The 19,590-nt window shown below is 35.9% G+C and overlaps 1 protein-coding gene across 2 annotated transcripts in view; it reads left to right on the top strand.

The window, feature by feature from the left end:
* The window catches only part of LOC125666767 (ankyrin repeat domain-containing protein 54-like), a 67,473-nt gene that overhangs the window by 24,306 nt on the left and 23,577 nt on the right, over nucleotides 1–19,590 (top strand). For both annotated transcript variants that reach the window (XM_048900049.2, XM_048900050.2), the window contains 3 exons: nucleotides 8,238–8,291; nucleotides 9,608–9,678; nucleotides 12,988–13,046. In XM_048900049.2, the coding sequence (XP_048756006.2) occupies nucleotides 8,238–8,291; nucleotides 9,608–9,678; nucleotides 12,988–13,046 (184 nt within the window). The remainder of the gene's footprint in view (nucleotides 1–8,237; nucleotides 8,292–9,607; nucleotides 9,679–12,987; nucleotides 13,047–19,590) is intronic.

Here is a 19,590-nt window from a genome sequence, read left to right as displayed (position 1 = left end):
ATTTTTATTGCTTGTAAAGTTATATGAAAATGTGGTGTTTTAAACCGTGTTAGTATTATTTTTTCGATATAAAGCGTGCTTTAGTGATTATTTTGTATCGAAAGTGCAAAAAGCCAGATATGCATATTCTCGTTAGAGATTTTCGCGCCATTAGTATGTGACGTCATACGTGTCAATCGTGGTGAAGCGAGAAAGAACAAGTTGTGAACAGCACATACAGCAGACTATTGATACAAACTGGAGATTCAACAGTTACAAGTCCCATTATATTGTGTTGTGCAGTATCTATAGCTGTAATAATCAGCACAAAAAAGAAGAGTTTCTTTACTCTTACCAACGAGGCAAGTCGGAGACATTTTGTGAGCTTAGAAATACTTCAAACCAAAGGAAAACCATCTTCAATGACGAACTTACAAATTGCATTCTAACCCATTTAATTCATGATATCGACATTTCTGTTTACAAAATAATAGGCTCGTTGTCCTTCCGACTGGACATAATCAGAGACTGCCTTCAGTTCGAGAACTCTTATAGCTTACCAGGTATTGAGGCAATCAAAGTCGCCGCGGATCTGGCAACCACAGAAATGTCAGTGTAGCATATGTAATATATATATGCACCTTTGATTTCATATGCAACGATACATTGGTTTGCCCCCCCCCCCCCCCATGCTTGAAGTTTTGAGTATTGACACCATGTACGAAATGACTACACGGTCTACCCCTACCCCCCACCCTCCCCCTGATTAAAGTAGTAAGAAAAAAAAAAGTAGAAAAAATAATAATCGACAAAAATGTTGAACTACAGCGACTTTATTTTTTAAAAATAACGGTGCGTGCCAACTTAGTAAAAAAAAAAATTGCAACAATACAAGGTGAAGATAACGAACAGTGATAAATCTCATAACCAATGAGAGCCCCCCCCCCCCCCCCCCTATATTTTTTAAAGTAATGAGAGGGACGATTATAATGTAAAGGTTACGACTATTGGCCCCACCCCCCTCTCTCTCTCCCTTAAGAAGTCGATATATTTTCATCAGATTGGTAATTTTAAAATCCGGTTCCCCCCCCCCCTTTTTTTTTTTGAAAAATAAAATTATGAATTAAATAGATATCGGTAAATTTTCCTTCGACAAGTTGTAGGTTAATGTATCAATTTAATTAAAGGCAGATCTTTAACTTCTCCAGTGTAACGGTTAGAGAAGAACTGATTTTAATTAGATCAATGCATGTTACACTCTACATATCAGCCTACAGACCTCTAATGTTTTAAAAATATTATGATCTACGAGAGAACACAGTCAAAATGTTTGCAAACGAAATGTGTCATTCAGATGTTTACCAAAACGTTCCACCCTTTCTGTTAGCGGGATCTCCGTCCGAGTCCGTCAATGTCGATTTTGTAGTAGGCTAATATAAATGTTTGCTGAGGGAATTTCTTTAAGATTTGGCACAGCGGCAGGTTCAAACATGCATGACTGAATCTTAAATACTAACGGAATGTCATCCATGTCGGAACATTAACTATCCATTCTGGATAATTTATTACTTTCAATAGAATCTATTCTCACACACATAATCGTCCTTCTTTTTTCAATCGCAATGATATATCCTTGTATGATTTTTACTCTAAATTAAAATATGAAAACCTCCATGTGAAATTCTGTATATTTATTCTAGGTCTTCATAGAAAAAGCTCAAACTTTGCAACACTATCCGAACTTAGCAGGTTTCCACTACATTTTGATGTAGTGAAAAATATAATGAAATATGTAAACAGATTGGAAAATCTGGGTACTTCTTTTCCTCTACTAAATGCTGCATACATGCAAAGTAAGCATAATGCTTGTACATTAAAATCGCAGTCATGATATGGTGTCGTACAAAAGTTATTTGGAATTGTTGGAATTAGAAACAATCATATTGCAATCAATAACCTATCATTTTTAATAAAAAATGTAAGGAATTGTTATACCATCATTATTTGAAAGAGTGGGGATATGTCAGAAGTTTACAATATGGAAAACTTGAAACTTATGTTAAATTTAAAACTAATTTTGTTTTTGAAAACTACTTAACAATCTTACCACCTGCACAACGTAAAGCACTTGCAAGATTACGTACATCAGCCCACAATTTACCAGTAGAAGGAGGTCGTTATTCAGGAATACCTAGACATTTAAGATTTTGTACAAAGTGTTCTTCTTGTAAAATTGGTGATGAAATTCATCTAATTTTTTAATGTTCAACTTATAACTCACTCAGGCAGAACATGTACAGAATTATAAATTAACAATGTGAACATTTTTCCAGTCTTGACAACATGAATAGATTAATATGGTTACTCAATTGTGAAAATACTGATATACTTGTAGCCGTTTGCGATTTGATTAAATAAACAATATAAAATGAAGCATGTGAAAGTTCAAACCAATATGTTTATACATAATTATGCACTCATTGTAAACATGACATGTTGACTTAGTACCAATGCACCGTCCCGTGGTATCTTTTGCATTACAGTGGAGTATCAATCATATGTACTTATACTACCTTTACTATTATTACATGTAGTGTTGTTATGTACATGTATATATTTTTTTATTTTATTTTTTCTATGTGTATTTCTGACTGTTTTGCATTAGGATACACGGTGGTACTTACATGTAATACAAATAAGTATTATCATGTTCAAAATGTCTCATGTATGAACATTGCTCATACTAATAGTGCATATTTTGCTCTTTTCTTTTTATCATCATTTTTTTTTTAAAATAAACATTGCACATTGAAATGTTAACAATCATGTATGTTGTATGGCCGAGAGGGCCCTAATTTGGAAATAAATCATATTCTATTCATAGCTGCTGCAACACATTGACACGTATGACGTATCACGTGACTAGACAGTTCATTAGTGACGATTTAAGAAGCGGAAGCTTTGAATATATGCAGATAAAATGCATGTTTGTATCAATTATTGGGAGTAATGAAACAATATAACAGCAGAAACGTGCTTTATTAAGGTTACTCCTTCTGATTTTAATTACATTAAAAATCGTCGTAAAAACTCTTTAAGGTAACCACGCGCTATGTACATATGTGATATTCATTTAATTTAGATTAAAACAATGCAAATTGGATGCAAATGTAAATACAATGTTAAAATTGAATGAATATATATGGGTTGCTCTACAATTCTTAGATACGATTACACTAATCGGCCTTCTAATCACAGCATCCGCCGCATCGAATAATCTACAGTTGATTAAAACTTTCGCGGAAAAAAATCAATTAAACTTTTCAAATAAAAATCATAGTGCACATTTGTTCAATAAAACTTTGAGCATATGGCGACATAAATTGGATTATTTTCATATTGAGTTCATGACATAGCTTTCTTGTTCATGACGTCGCATAAAGTAACGTCAAAATGGCACAACGTTATCGTAAACTATACTGTACTTACATATGTATTATACATAAGTAAAGATTTTTACGAAGACATCATAATCATTTTATGGAAGTATACACCATATGAAAGAATTTTGACGAATATCATTTAATTTGAACGCGGGGCCATGATATATCAGGGCCATGAATTACCATCCACAACACACATATAGGCCTATCAGTCTCATTGGACTTACCTAAAATGTGCATGAACTGAAGTGTCATTCAGAGTAAACTTATTTTGGAACTATATAAACATTGATCCAGGTCTGTATAGTGTAATTCTCAGAATGACATACTGAAACCAGCCTGGTCAGTGGTCACACCATATAAATTCTGTATCTATCATGAATTATATTCTGAAAGAGAAATGAAATTGTAAATAATCAAAGGATACCAAAGACCTTCTTATAACCAAATTACAGGACCATAAATAAATATTTCTAATCACTGGTCACTTGTGCTATCAACTTAAATTTTTACTTGTCAATTGATAAATCTTACCTTCGGACCAATCTGATTAAAATCAGCTCCTCGATCCGCTCCTCGTATTGCGACAATATAAAATTAAAGGAGCAGATCAAGCTGATTTTAACCTTAATGCCGACGGTACTAAATTATTTCAGTTTGACCTGCTTTGTACATAATAAGAGTGGTTAAACTATGAGGTGTTACAAATGAAATAGCATTGCTGTGTCTAGCGAGTAGATATCTAGTTGATGCAAATCCCGGGTTATCAATAAGTGCCGGGTAGAAAATGAAAATCGTCTCAGTGTCCGACAATAGACGCATTTAGACTAGCGAATTTCATTGTCCTACTTTACAAAAGTTTCATAATTCAAGATACCTCTGACTGTTAAATTACCCTTGCTTTCCTTATATGTCATGATCTGCAGTGAAGATCGACACAAATCAAATGTGAAAGGGATAAGAATCTGAGGAATTTCGGATTATCAGTGATCATGACTGACATGAAGTCAAAGAATCTACAAAATACACTAGTGTGTAAATCACTTACTTAATGGTTGGGAGTCTCTTCAGGATAACACCACGAACTCACTCGAGTCCCTGTTGAAGGCTATTTTTTGTCTGTTCATAATGTTTACGGTAGGTCCCAACATCATAAAAATGGCGTCTGGATGCCGACTATGCGCGGGAACTCGGGAGTGCAGTGTGCACACCCGATGCTTTTTATCAGGAACCCGATCTCAATTATTTACCGTTGTTAAAGCCAAGTACTGTGAAGAAACGCTCTGAATTGATTGTTAATTAATTAATAAGTTAACTAGTTTATAAAAATAATATGATCTTCAATAATTTCCTTCTGCAGGGACATCTTTTGACATGCAGTGTATATGAATATTTAAAAAAAAAAAGCAACAAAACACCATGCAAAACAAAAACAAACAAAAAAATCAAACACAGATAGATCTATATTATTATGATCGATATATACAGATTGTTTACCAATATATATATATATATATATATATATATATATATATATATAGCACTGAAGAACCAACAACATTCAGTATCCAAAAATGTCGGATCTATATTAAATAGATGCAATGGTCAGGGAAAATAATTATATAAAGCACTAGAATGACCAACGACATGAACAATTGGAATTGTCAAATTTTCGGGACAACCTGTCCCTTCGTCAGGACGTGAAAGGATTACATTATGGAGAAAACACAAATATAATTAACAATAAGCACTAAATCTACACTACAAAACTAGCTAAACACTATTCCAGCGGATTACATGTTGCAGGCTTTGTTATTAACTCAAAAAAGAATAACAATCAGGGTGTCTGGTCACCGTGGTATCAGTCGGTAAAGTGTGAAATTAATTAATGGACGAACTAACTTGGCTGATCAAAAGGTGAAACAATTAATTCGTACATCGTGGTATTCTCCCCTAGGTCAAACTATTGAAAATCTAAATTTCAGATAATAGTACATGAAATTGGCGTAATGTCTAAGCTATTGGTTACTTGTAAAAAACTAAAAATGGAACTTGTTGATGATGAGTGTCAACGACGTTGGCAGTGCTGGTACTGCTATGCATCCAGTTGGTGAAGCAAGGCGATGTATCGTTGGTAATATGAGGCGGTACGCAGATATCTTAAGAGAAATAAAGTTATGAGAAATAAACCGTTGTCGTTTATCAGAGGGAGAATAACATTGTTATATCAGGTATAGGTTTAACCAATGTTCATTCTGGCAAAGTCAATCATTTTGTTCATGCCGTTAGGACGGAATGACTTTAGTCTGTGCATCCAGAATTTTTCTTTTTTCTTTCTATCTGTGGAGCTCCAGGTTTGGTTGTGACCAATAACCACGACAATCATGTCTTCCCATTTGTGGCCATCTAGGTTGAAATGTTCTCCAACAGGCTCAGTGATTCTTTTGGTTTTGATGGTCGACCGGTGGTTATTAATACGTTTGCGAAGATCTCCTGTTTCGCCAACGTATTGCATCTGCGTTGGTGAAACAGGAGATCTCCACAAACGTATTAATAACCACCGGTCGACCATCAAAACCAAAAGAATCACTGAGCCTGTTGGAGAACATTTCAACCTAGATGGCCACAAATGGGAAGACATGATTGTCGTGGTTATTGATCACAACCATTATATATATATATATATATATATATATATATATATATATATAATTGAAAATTAAATTCAGTGACTGTCACATAATTTGTTCTTATGAAATTGCTGCAGACTAACAATCATGTAGCATTATCAAGTTCAAAAGACTATCTTACTACTAGGTCTCTACGATTATTTGTTTTTAATTGTTGTTTTTTTTTAAAATGGAAAAAAAAAAAATTTCCGTTTAGAGGTTTAGGGATGGATCCCTTCATGTAATCCTTCAGATTTTCTATAATACTATAGCTACCTTAATGGCAGAACAAAAAATAAACTTTGTATAGATAAATTAAAATTCATTAACATCAACAGGATTTGCACTATTTCATATATATTTTTTTAAACAAAAAATGTCTACAGCATACATACATCAATAAAAAACAACATGCCAGATTGAAGTTGGGTACATAATGCTGGTACAATTGACTATAAAAACCTTCTTATTTCAAAATCAGTTATGAAATTGTTTATTTTCATATTATTTGTATCTGTTGTGAAATTACAAGGTTTATTTAAATGGGTACATTTCGGGTACATTTTCAATAGTCACATTTAAAGTTGGTACATTACAGGTACAATTTAACTTTTATTAATTTACCCAGGTTACATTTCCGGTATACATTTCAACATTAATATTTTTGTTGGGTACATTTCAACTTAGTAACTTTAAAGTGGGTACATAACGAATAGATTTTAACTTCCTTAATTGATAACCTGGGTACAATTCGGGTACATTTGAACATTAATATTTTTCTGTTGGGTACATTTCAGGTACATTTTAACTTTTCAATTTTTAATCTGGGTACATTTTGGTTACTTTTTACAATAGTCGGGTACGTTCCGGGTACCGTTGAATAATGGCTTAGGTTTTTTGCGGGTACTTTTGGGGTATATTTTTCCAGGAAAAAGTTGCTTCGGGTACCTTACAGATACATTTTGGGTACCTTTCGGGTACATCTCAATTCTGTAAGGGATTACTTCACATGCATCTTTGTTACCAAGAGAGGAAGAACCCTATTGATTTTGGGGGCGGTAAAAAGTCAAAGGTCACCACAGGATTTCATAGAAAAGGTTTGTAGACACTCACTGTGAAGGGATATGCCTTGCCTTGTTGTCTTTCTATTGATCGATTTTTGCTAAAAAGATTTCAATTACATAAACGTTTATTACCCTCATACAAATGTAAACCAACCCCCCCCCCCCCCCCCCCCCCCCCCTAAATAGACAAGATCATGCAGCCATGGAGAAAAATTACAGAACTATAATCCACTGCACAGGACGCTTTACATTATACACACTGTATTTGATTTTAGAACACAGGATGCTTGCAGTACATTATACACACTGTATCGGAGTTTAGAACACAGGATGTTTGCAGTACATTATACACACTGTATCTGATTTTAGAACACAGGATGCTTGCAGTACATTATACACACTGTATCGGAGTTTAGAACACAGGATGCTTGCAGTACATTATACACACTGTATCGGAGTTTAGAACACAGGATGCTTGCAGTACATTATACACACTATCAGATTTTAGAACACAGGATGTTTGCAGTACATTATACACACTGTATCGGATTTTAGAACACAGGATGCTTGCAGTACATTATACACACTGTATCTGATTTTAGAACACAGGATGCTTGCAGTACACTATACACACTGTATCTGATTTTAGAACACAGGATGCTTACAGTACATTATACACACTGTATCTGATTTTAGAACACAGGATGCTTGCAGTACATTATACACACTGTATCTGATTTTAGAACACAGGATGCTTGCAGTACATTATACACACTGTATCTGATTTTAGAACACAGGATGCTTGCAGTACATTATACACACTGTATCTGATTTTAGAACACAGGATGTTTGCAGTACATTTATTATACACACTGTATCTGATTTTAGAACACAGGATGCTTGCAGTACATTATACACACTGTATCGGAGTTTAGAACACAGGATGCTTGCAGTACATTATACACACTGTATCTGATTTTAGAACACAGGATGTTTGCAGTACATTATACACACTGTATCTGATTTTAGAACACAGGATGCTTGCAGTACATTATACACACTATCGGATTTTAATTTTTCAGCATGCTTCTGGGGGCTGAGGGATGTAGTTCAACAACTGTTATCAAGAGGAGTTGGTAAGTCATTAGTTTGTAACATTTATTTAGAGTAATGAATTTTATTCTAATTATACCCACTGAACGAAGTTCTGGGGGTATATAGGAATCACTCTGTCTCTCCGTCCGTCCGTCTGTGCAGATTCGTGTACGGGCCATAACTTCTTTGTTCTTTGACTTAGACATACCATATTAGGCACACAGGTAGATCACCATGAGACGATGTGTCGAGTACCTTCATGACCTCTATATGACCTTGACCCTTGACCTCAAGGTCAAAATTAAAGGGTTTTTTAACAATGAATTCGTGCCCGGTCCATAACTTCTTTGTTCTTTGACATGGGCATACCACATTTGACACATGAGGGTATCACCATGAAACAATGTGTCATGTACCTTCATGACCTCAATATGACCTTGACCTCAAGGTCAAAATTTAAGGTTTTTACAATGGATTCGTGTCAGGGCCATGACTTCTTTGTTCTTTTGACATAGGCATATCATATTTGACACATGGATGTATCACCATGCATGAGACGATGTGTCGAGTACCTTCATGACCTCTATATGACTTTGAACTTTGACCTCAGGGTCAAAATTGATTGTAGGGTTTTAACATAGTCATACCATAAGACATGGGTTTATCACTATGAGACTATGTGTCATGTACATTCATGACCTCTTTATGACCTTGACCTTTGATATCAAGGTCAAAATTATAGGTTTATGCCATGGATTTGTGTTCGGACTATATCTTCCATTTTCTTCTACAAAGGCATACCATATTTTGACACTCAAGAAAGAGGTAATTTATACCTATTAACAACACCCTTTGGAAGATTGGGGTAAGCGGGGGTATTCTTAGTGAGCATTGCTCACAGTACATCTTGTTTGTATTAACATGCATGTTCTTGTGCCATTAACATGTTATGCTTCACTGATGTGGAATTGCAATTCACAGTTTGTTAGTTGTATCCCGTATAATGATAGGGACAGTAAATTATTTGCTAATTTTTTTAAAGAATTAAAATGAGTCCAAATGACTCATACAAGTCATTTTCTGTAAATAGTAGGAATGTGTTGCATTTATTTCCAAGATTAAAGCAATTATAATCTTCAAAATTTTGCTTCCTGGACAAAAATTCAATCTGCTACATTTATATAAGATGTGGTTCCTAGCGTAATCATTTCAAAGTTGATAAATATAATTTTAATGATATTAAAAAGGAGTAAACTGATTTTGGGTGCCAAAAATATATAGCCAAAATAAGCTTTACTCTCGATCTCTTTTAAGGCCCATGGGTTTGTTGATAATTTGAAGTTCATTATTTGTTTAGATGCTAACTTCCAAAATAAAGGAACCTTGTGGACTCCGCTTCATGCAGCTACATTTCAGGAACATGGACCAGTAAGTATTGTTGATGGCATGTCTTTTGTTTCTGTTCAACAGACAATGACCCCTGTCTCTCTCTATCTGTCTGTCTGTCTTTGTCTCTGTCTGTCTGTCTATCTGTCTCTCTCCATTCTCTCTCTCTCTCTCTCTCTCTCTCTCTCTCTCTCTCTCTCTCTCTCTCTCTCTCTCTCTCTCTCTCTCTCTCTTGTGTGTCTGGCATTTATTCTGTTTCTGTTCAGGCAATGACCAATATGCTAAATTTGTATCTCTCTCTGTGTTTGTCTCTGTCTCATTCGTATCTCTCTCTCTCTCTCTCTCTCTCTCTCTCTCTCTCTCTGTGTGTGTGTGTGTGTGTGTCTCTGTCCCACTCTGTTTTTGTCTTTGTCTCTCTCTGTGTGTGTTTGTCTCCATCTGTCTTTCTTCTCTCTCTCTCCGTATGACTGTCTCTGTCTATCTGTCTGTCTCTCTCACTAGCACACCTCAATTTTTTTAATGGCCCCTTGGGGTAGGATGGGGCAACAATAGGGGATCAAAGTTTTGCTTGCGAATATATATAGGTAAAATCTTTAAAGATCTCAAGAACGACTGGGCCAGGAAAGTAGAAATTTACATGAAAGTTTCCTTACATAGTGCCATTTGAAGTTTGTGAAAATCATGACCCCCGGGCTTGGCCACAATAGGAGATCAAAAGTTTAGATACAAATATATATGGAAAATCTTTAAAAATCTTCTCAAGATCCATTGGGCTAAGAAAGTACAAATTTACATGAAAACTTCCTGATGAAAGGTGAAGATAAGGAACAGCGATCAATCTCATAACTCCTATAAGCAATGCAAAATTGAGAGTTGGACGAACACGGACCCCTGGATACATCAGAGGTGGGATCAGGTGTCTAGGAGGAATATAGGCATCCCTTGTTGACTGATCACATCCACCGTGAGCCCTATATCTTGAACAGGTAAACAGAATTATCTGTAGTCAAAATCAGTTCGCTAAGAACAGCCTAACAACCAGTTTGAAACATGTCAGACAGCATTTGACCCAATGATAAGTTGTATTGGCAAACTAGGTTGCTATAACAACCATAGAATTTGCGAAATACTGACTTTAAATGAGACTGTTGAAACCCCTGCACCCCTGATATAGTACAGATTAAAGTTTGTTAAAATCATGGCCTCCGGGGATAGGATGGGGCCACAACAGGGGTTCAAATATCTATTAAAATCTTCTTCCGAAGAATCACTGTGCCCGAAAAGTTTACATTTATAAGAAAGCTTTCTGACATACATGTAGTGCAGATTCAAGTTTATTTCTCAAGAACTGTTAGGCCAAAGAATATTACATTAAAAATGAAAGCTTTCTAACATAGTCCAGATTCAAGTTTGTAAAATCATGGCCTTCAGGGGTAGTTTGGGGGCAGAATAGGGATCAATTTACATGCGGAAATATATGAAAAATCTTTAGATTTTTAGAGAGATTTTAGATTTTTCACCTTGAGCCAAGGTGACTCAGGTGTGCAATGTGGCCCATGGGCTTCCTGTTTATATCAGCATACATGTATTCCAAAATTATGCTGATTCTTGATCAGAGTTTATCTTTTAAGGTTCATTATCATGTGTTTTATTTCTTTCAACTTAAGAAATAAGATTTCAGAAACTTAAAAAAAATTGTTTTTCAGAAAGCTAAAAGTCTACCGATTTTGATAATGACTTATACAGGTACCTCTATCAATATGTGGCCATCATAGGTTTTTTGGAAAATCTTTAACTTATTAAAATCTTGTCTTTAACCAAAACGTAACCTTTGAATGTGGAGTGATATATTACATCTTTCATGTATGCATTCACTGTCGTAACAAAGATTTTGACCTACTTTTAAGAAAGGTTAGCCTAGGCAATACCTCTTGAACTGTTTAAGATGGGGCTTTCATATTTTGTATATACATGTATGCAGTGTGCGAAACTAACTTTAAAGTCCTATAGACTTTTGGTCCATAGTCATTTCATTTCCTATAGACCACAACAAATTCCTATAAACCAAAATTTAACATGCAATATTCATTAATTGTTATTTAGAAAATAAATAATAGACACAAATTTGATTTTGGTAATTCGTTCATGATAGTTTAATTATATTCTTTTTCAATTTCATGCACAAGCTTTTCAATTAGAATTCCGTTTTATTTTTCATTTTGTTCCAGCTCAGTTTCAGTCTGATTCCTCATCTGAGTCACATTTTCTCATAATTTTCTGCGACTTTAGACTTGCTGGAACTTGTTGTACTGACTACTTTCCTTTTGATTCCAGGGCGTGCACCTTCCACATATTTTAACCGTTCAAAAAAGAACATTCCGAATTTGCACAGAAATGGCGTACATTGAAGTAAATACCCCCCACCCCTGTTGAAAATGGAATAATCTCATTCGAATGATTTGTAATTATTACATTGTGGAACATTTTATTACAGCTAAGGGGTGAACAGAAACATCAGCGTAATACATATAAACTGGTCCTGCTTCTCATATGTTTAATAAGCGGCAGGAACCAGTTTTTTACTCAGAATTCCTATAAACAAGTCGGTCTATAGCTATTTTGATCGTTATAGACTGATTCGATTTTCTATAGACATTGTCTCATGGTTAATTTTGCACACTGTGTATGTATAATTCCTTATGGCAATATCTTACAATTCACCGGTCACAGTATCTCAGTGAGTGAGCGCTTGCTTTGCAATTGATAGGTCATGATTTCATACTCTGCTTTTGCCATGGCTGTGTCAAACCTACGACATTAACATAGGATATAATGATTGCTCCTTTTCCAAATGCTTGGCATTTAGAAGACATTAGTGAACACAAGTCTTTTAGATATGACCTTAAAAATTAGTTCATGTGTTACAGCGTTGGCATGATAAAGAACCCTCATGACTAACAGTTGTAAGCACTAAGCATGGGTCTGAATTTGTGGTACTTCACCTACAACTGGTGACGTCTCAATATGAGTGAAATATTCTTCACGAGGCGTAAAAAAAAAAAAAACGACAAACCTTACAATTCATACCAAATGAGCATTGATCTTTGGGGCTATACTAAGGTTGGGGCCACAATATGGGGTTAAAATTGTTTATGGGAGTAATTTTTTTTTATGATAAACAACTGACCAACAGCAGGGCTGAGGTGACTCGGGTGAGCAATGTGGCCCATGGGCCTCTTGTTCATAATGTCCCTGAGGTATTAGGAGCCTAAATGTATGAGATGAAGTTATAATTAGGATTGGTTGTATTAGAGTTAAATCCTCTGAGGAAAATGTTCGCATGAATTGTAGGTGGTCATGGTGCTCTTAGAAAATGGAGCCAGTCCGGAGAAGCCGGATTCCGAGGGCAGGTAAGGACCAGATTTGCGAAAACTAGGACAGTTTAGATACATATGATATATGTTCTGAATATGTATAACATTCTTTTATGCTCCGGTTATTAGAGATTCGAGGGGATATAGTTTTTTAATTGTCTGTCTGTTAGTAAGTTTGTCTGCAAAAACTTTTAACTTCGGCCATAACTTTTGAATGGATGGCAATGGGGCTTTTATAATTCATGTGTGTATTGTGAAAACTTCAAAAGACATTTTTCTTTTCATACTAAGATTTTTGACCTTGTGACCTTGACTTGGGGGTTTGAACTACTTTAAAAAAAATGAAACCATAACTTTTGAATGGATAGTGATAGGGCTTTCATATTTCACATGTGTATTTTGACAAGGCATTTCTTTGGGTAGCATTATTTGTTTACATCATATCCTTAACCTTGGGGTTTGACCTAATTTTGAAAAGTTCAACGAGGGAGACAAATTGTTTTTCAGGACTCCAGCACCCCTTGGGGCCCTAGGGGTGGGGCAAAAACTGCCCAAATTGACGATTTTTCAAAAATCATCTTCTCAAGAATCACACATGTGTAAGAAAAACTAAATGCATGGTGATGTAGAGCAGAAAGGACTCTACCAAAATTGTAAATTCCATGATCACCAGGGTAGGGGTTCTGACCCCCAGAGTGGAGCCAAACATGGTATATAGTGTTTATATTCAAAACATTTAAATACCATCTTCTTTAGAGCTATTGGTACTAAATTGATAGTAAATAAATATTCAGAAATAACAGGTAGTTCTTTGATAAAATTGTGAATTTGATGATTCCAGGGGTAAGGGTTTGGTATCAGGGTGGGGCCAAAATGGTCAGTTATTGAATGTGTTAACAATAGACATTTTTAACTTTATCTTGATAACTATCATTCCAATTCTTTTCAAATTCGGTATGAAACATATTTGGAACAAGGGGGACATAAATTGTTAATTTCAGGATTACTACACCCCACCCCTTGGGCCTTAAGGGTGGGACAAAAACTGCCCAATTTTAAAAAATCTTCTTCTTAAGAATCACAAACGTGTAAGAAAAACTAAATGCATGGTGATGTAGAGCAGGAAGGCCTCTACCAAAATTGTAAATTTCATGATCACCGGGGTAGGGGTTTTAACGCCAGGGTGGGACCAAACTTGGTATATAGTGTTTATGTGTAAAACACTTATATAACATCTTCTTTAGTGCTATGGATACTAAATTGAAAGTAAATAATATTTAGCAATAACAAGTAGTCCTTTACCAAAATTGTAAATTTGATGATCCCAGGGGTAGGGGTTTTGTTATCAGGGTGAGGCCAAAATAGTCAGTTGATAAATATCATTTTAATTCTTTTCAAAGATATGAAGCATTTTTTTAACAAGGGGGACGTAAATTTAAGGATTCCTGCACCCCTGGGGCCTTAGGGGCTGGGCAAAAGCTGCCCAAAATTGACCAATTTTCAAAAATCTTCTTCTCAAGAACCGCACATGTTTAAGAAAAACTGAATGCATAGTTATGTACAGCAGAAAGGCCTCTACCACAATTGTAAATTTCATGATCCCCGGGGTAGGGATTCTGAACCCAGGGCCGGGCCAAACTTAGTATATAGTGTCTTCGTGTAAAACACTTAAATAACATCTTCTATAGTGTTATTGATACTAAATTGAAACTAAATGGATATTTAGAAAGAGTAGGTAGTCTTTACCAAACTTGTAAACTAAGACAATCCCCAGGGGAGAGGTTCTGTCTCTAGGGTGGGGCCAAACTTAGTATATAGTATTGATGTGTAAGTTTGCTGATACTGTATAAAATCTAAATGCATACTTAGGAATAACAGAAAAGGATGTACAAAAAATGGTGAATTTCACAACCCAGGGTTTTGTCTTTAGGATGGGTCCAAATTAGTCATATCTTTTGATGTTTTAATGTTAATACACCTATTATATTTTATTATACTTTCATGTAAAATATTCGAATCTGATTGGTCGAGAAGCATTTGAAAAAACATATTGTTACCCTCTTAGAACAGAAAGCACGCGTTCCAGGATGATAGTATCTAGCAACGGGTAACAGTACTTGACAACGGGTGATATTATAAAACATTATCACATGCGTGAAATGTATGCGCGTACGGTTCGCCGTAGTTGTTAGAAGACGTAGTTTGAGCATTTGTAATGAACACGAATACCCGCATCGATATACGAAATATCGCATGACAGTGATTGATCAAATGTCAACAGACAACACACGCAAGTCTTTTTGCTTCGTTGTTTATGTAACATTCAGTATAATAAAACAACTATTGCATGTAGTTGAGGGTAACATTAAAAAAAATCACCCCTCGAGAAACCATGGTCATATTTCGTATTTCATATGGATTCCTTGTGACAAAAAAGAGACCTTTCTTTGAACATCCTGAACATCAATGTAAACAAACTGAGTGCATGTAGAGTTATGTAGAACATGAAGGCCCGCTCTAGTGGAGAGAATGCTTCAGGAGTGATTACAGGTATATGGATGCATATACATGTATTATGCTCTTAATGTAATACTTATATGTATATAGAAAAACGCTTCCCACTCTGCAAAATATCAGTTAGAAAGAGTCAACTTCCCATATTTATGTAGCAATATTCCATTATCACTTGCATATGGTGTTTATATCTCTCAATTGATTCAATACGCAAAAACTTGACTTGCTTATGGTCGGTTTTTAAATCGAGGCAGGCTACTGACAAACAAGTTGACGGTACAGGGGTTCCAACAGTCTATTTTAAAGCCAGCATTTCACAAATTATATAGTCGGTATAACGATCTAGTTTGCCATTACAACCTATCATTGGGTCAAATGCTGTCTGACGTGTTTCATACCGATTGTTAGGATGTTCTTGGCACACTGATTTTGACTATGAATACATGAAACTCTGTTTACCTGATCAAGATAGGGCCTAAGGCGGGTATGACTTGTCGACAGGGGTGCGTACTCCTTCTACGTATCTGATCCCACCTTTGATATATCCAGGGGTCCGTGTTAGCCCAATTCTCTATTTTGTATCACAGGTGCTTGTGGACAGGACTTCCGGTACCCCCCTTCTTTTAATTTTAAATTTTCAATTCCTTGGGTATTCCGGACGTATTTTTGGTAAAATATATAACTTCAGAGTTGATATATTTCAATGGAATACACAAATCTCGCATAGAAACCGTTTTTTAAAAATGTCATATCACCAATTATAATATATGAACAAGGTGTGCAACTCAGTCAGCGACATGTTGAAAAAATCTACACCTCGCTGAGAAATCCTATCGAAAAAACATCAGTAATGCACATACCAACTGAAAAGAACGGGCATTCTAAATCTACTGATGATTCGTGGATTAAATGTATCGCTATTTGGTGCGCAATAATTACTTCACATCGCTCAATTTCATCGTTTTAACCTCGCCACTTCTCATTTCTGACTATAACGAACGGAAGTTGTGATGCTGGAATATTTCTGTCGCAGCCAACTATTTTTAGAACGAGAAAACCCGAGACGAGGTCTTCCGAATACCATTAGCTACACGAAAAGGGAAGAGAATACCGATCATAGTAATCAAGTACAGCCAAAGAGGGTCATACATGTAATTTCATTTAACTGGTCAAGACGGTTGTGGAAAGACTATCACATCCACAAATATAATTAAAAACCTCATAGTGTTGGGTAGGTAATTTATCATGGAAATCAGAAAGAACCATGAAAGCACAATATATTGACAATGTTCCACATTTCAGTTATAAGGCCAACTATATAGCATTGGCTAACATTCGTTTTTTAAAAAGAAACAAAATAGTTTATCAAGCCCCTTACATATGATCAGATCCAAATTCGATTAAAAATATAAAAAAGTAATCGATAAAGGAATGTCAAAACTTTATGTTATAACATGCCAAAAAATTCCTAGCAAAATCTCCGGTATAGAAAAACCGTTATAAATCAGTGACCGCAATTAAGAGATAAGCGACGGCTACTATTAATCAGCATGTAATATGGTCCTATTGAAGCCAACGAATTCAGACCGGACGAGATTTCTTGGCATGACTTAAATGCAAGGTGAAGATAACGAACAGTGATAAATCTCATAACTCCTACAAGCAATACAAATTAGATAGTTGGGCAAACACGGACCCCTGGACACACCAGAGGTGGGATCAGGTGCCTAGGAGGAGTAAGCATCCCCTGTTGACCGGTCACACCCGCCGTGAGCCCCATATCCTGATCAGGTAAACGGAGTTATCCGCAGTCAAAATCAGTGTGCAAAGAACGGCTTAACAATCGGTATGAAACACGTCAGACAGCATTTGACCCAATGCGAGGTTGTATTGACGAACTAGATCGTTATAACGACCATAGAATTTGCGAAATGCTGACTTCAATCGAGACTGTTGAAATCCCTGTACCATCAACTTGTTTGTCAGTAGCTTACCTCGATTTAAAAACTGACTATACCCAGAACAAGCTCTTGCATATCGAATCAGTTGAGATATATAAACACCATATGCAGGTGATAATGGAATATTGCTACATAAATGTGGGAAGTTGACGATGGAGAAGCTGAAATATAAGATTAAACAAATATCAACAACCAGCACTTGTGCATGCATCGCACACATATTTTGTGTATAGTTCACATCATGATTAAAAAAAACCTACCCGCTTCCACCCTTACCCGGCCCACTCCCAATATCATTTTAGATAATTATAATCAAACATCGATCTGTTCAGTATGAACTAATCACAGGGGTTCAGACCCCCACCCTTCTCCGAAGAACATACATGATATGATTTTTTGGTTGAAATCTCTCTACTGCATATCAGCAATGTCTTGCAAACACAATAAAGTCAACTCATGTAGGTTATTCGGGGGGGGGGGGGGGGGGGGCTGAAAACGAGTACTTCTAAATATACATTGTGTCAACACCATTATGATCCAAATCATATCGTATAGGGTTAAGAGTTTACAATGATATATTTGGATATATTAAAAGTAGTATGGTTCCAATAATGTGTAAGTTTTCCACAACCGATTTGAAATACTATGATCGGTATTCTCTTCCCTTTTCGTGTAGCTAATGGTATTCGGAAGACCTCGTCTCGGGTTTTCTCGTTCTAAAAATAGTTGGCTGCGACAGAAATATTCCAGCATCACAACTTCCGTTCGTTATAGTCAGAAATGAGAAGTGGCGAGGTTAAAACGATGAAATTGAGCGATGTGAAGTAATTATTGCGCACCAAATAGCGATACATTTAATCCACGAATCATCAGTAGATTTAGAATGCCCGTTCTTTTCAGTTGATATGTGCATTATTGGTGTTTTTTCGATAGGATTTCTCAGCGAGGTGTAGATTTTTTCAACATGTCGCTGACTGAGTTGCACACCTTGTTCATATATTATGATTGGTGATATGACATTTTTAAAAACGGTTTCTATGCGAGATTTGTGTATTCCATTGAAATATATAAACTCTGAAGTTACATATTTTATCAAAAATACGTCCGGAATACCCAAGGAATTGAACATTTAAAAATACAAGAAGGGGGGTACCGGAAGTCCTGTCCACAAGCACCTGTGGAAATATTAAGGTGATTCCACCCTCGGGGTTGCAAAAAAGCGGTAAAACCCTCGGCAAAGCCTCGGGTTTCACAGCTTTTTTGCAACCCTCGGGTGGAATCACCTTATATTTCCTGGCTACTCATAAGAGAGTCTTATAATCATTCTTTATAGGAGTATTTGGTGTCGTGTAATGAATGTATCATTTTGTTTAAAAGGCATGTGAGAACTGTGGAGAAAGTGTATGAGAACCGTATACAAAGTGTGTGAAAACCCTGTACAAAGTTAAGTGTATCATTTCACGTAGATACAATGCATCTAACTGCAATAATGCAACCATCTCCATTGTTTTATTCTGACATTTACGCCCCCCCCCCTCCTCCACCCCGCCCCCTCCCAAAATGTTATCTGATCTGAAAAATTAATATGTATTATAAGTTAAGGATGGCAACTTGAAATTTTTAAAATGGTCACTAAAACTATTTCAAATTTCTGAATAAAACTTTAATGTATACCCCTGCCAAAATTTCTTCCAGGGGGTTCTAAAAATGCTCTCATTAACAACATTTAGTAAGGAAGAAGTATTAGTTGAGGATGGTACATTAAATGGTAAACTCGAAATTATCAAAATGTTAAAAAAAAAATTAAAAATGGTCTCTGAAAATGCGTCATTTTTTTCAATTTTGTGAGATATCTCATCAAAAAGCAATTGAGATATAGTTGATTGATTGTATCTTGTTTAACGTCTCTCTTGAGGATTTTGCACCCATATGGAGACGTCACCAAGACCGGTGAAGGGCTGCAAATTTAGGCCTTTGCTCGGCGCTTATGGCCATTGAGCAATGAGGGTTCTTTAGCGTGCCACACCTGCATTATTTACTATGACACGGGACATCCGTGTGAGGGTTCTTTAGCGTGCCACACCTACTGTGACACGGGTCATCAG

Source organism: Ostrea edulis, chromosome 10, assembly GCF_947568905.1.
Source record: "Ostrea edulis chromosome 10, xbOstEdul1.1, whole genome shotgun sequence".
Taxonomy (NCBI): domain Eukaryota; kingdom Metazoa; phylum Mollusca; class Bivalvia; order Ostreida; family Ostreidae; genus Ostrea; species Ostrea edulis.
The sequence above is the reverse complement of the archived record's forward strand: the minus strand, read 5'-3'. Positions and strand labels throughout refer to the sequence as shown.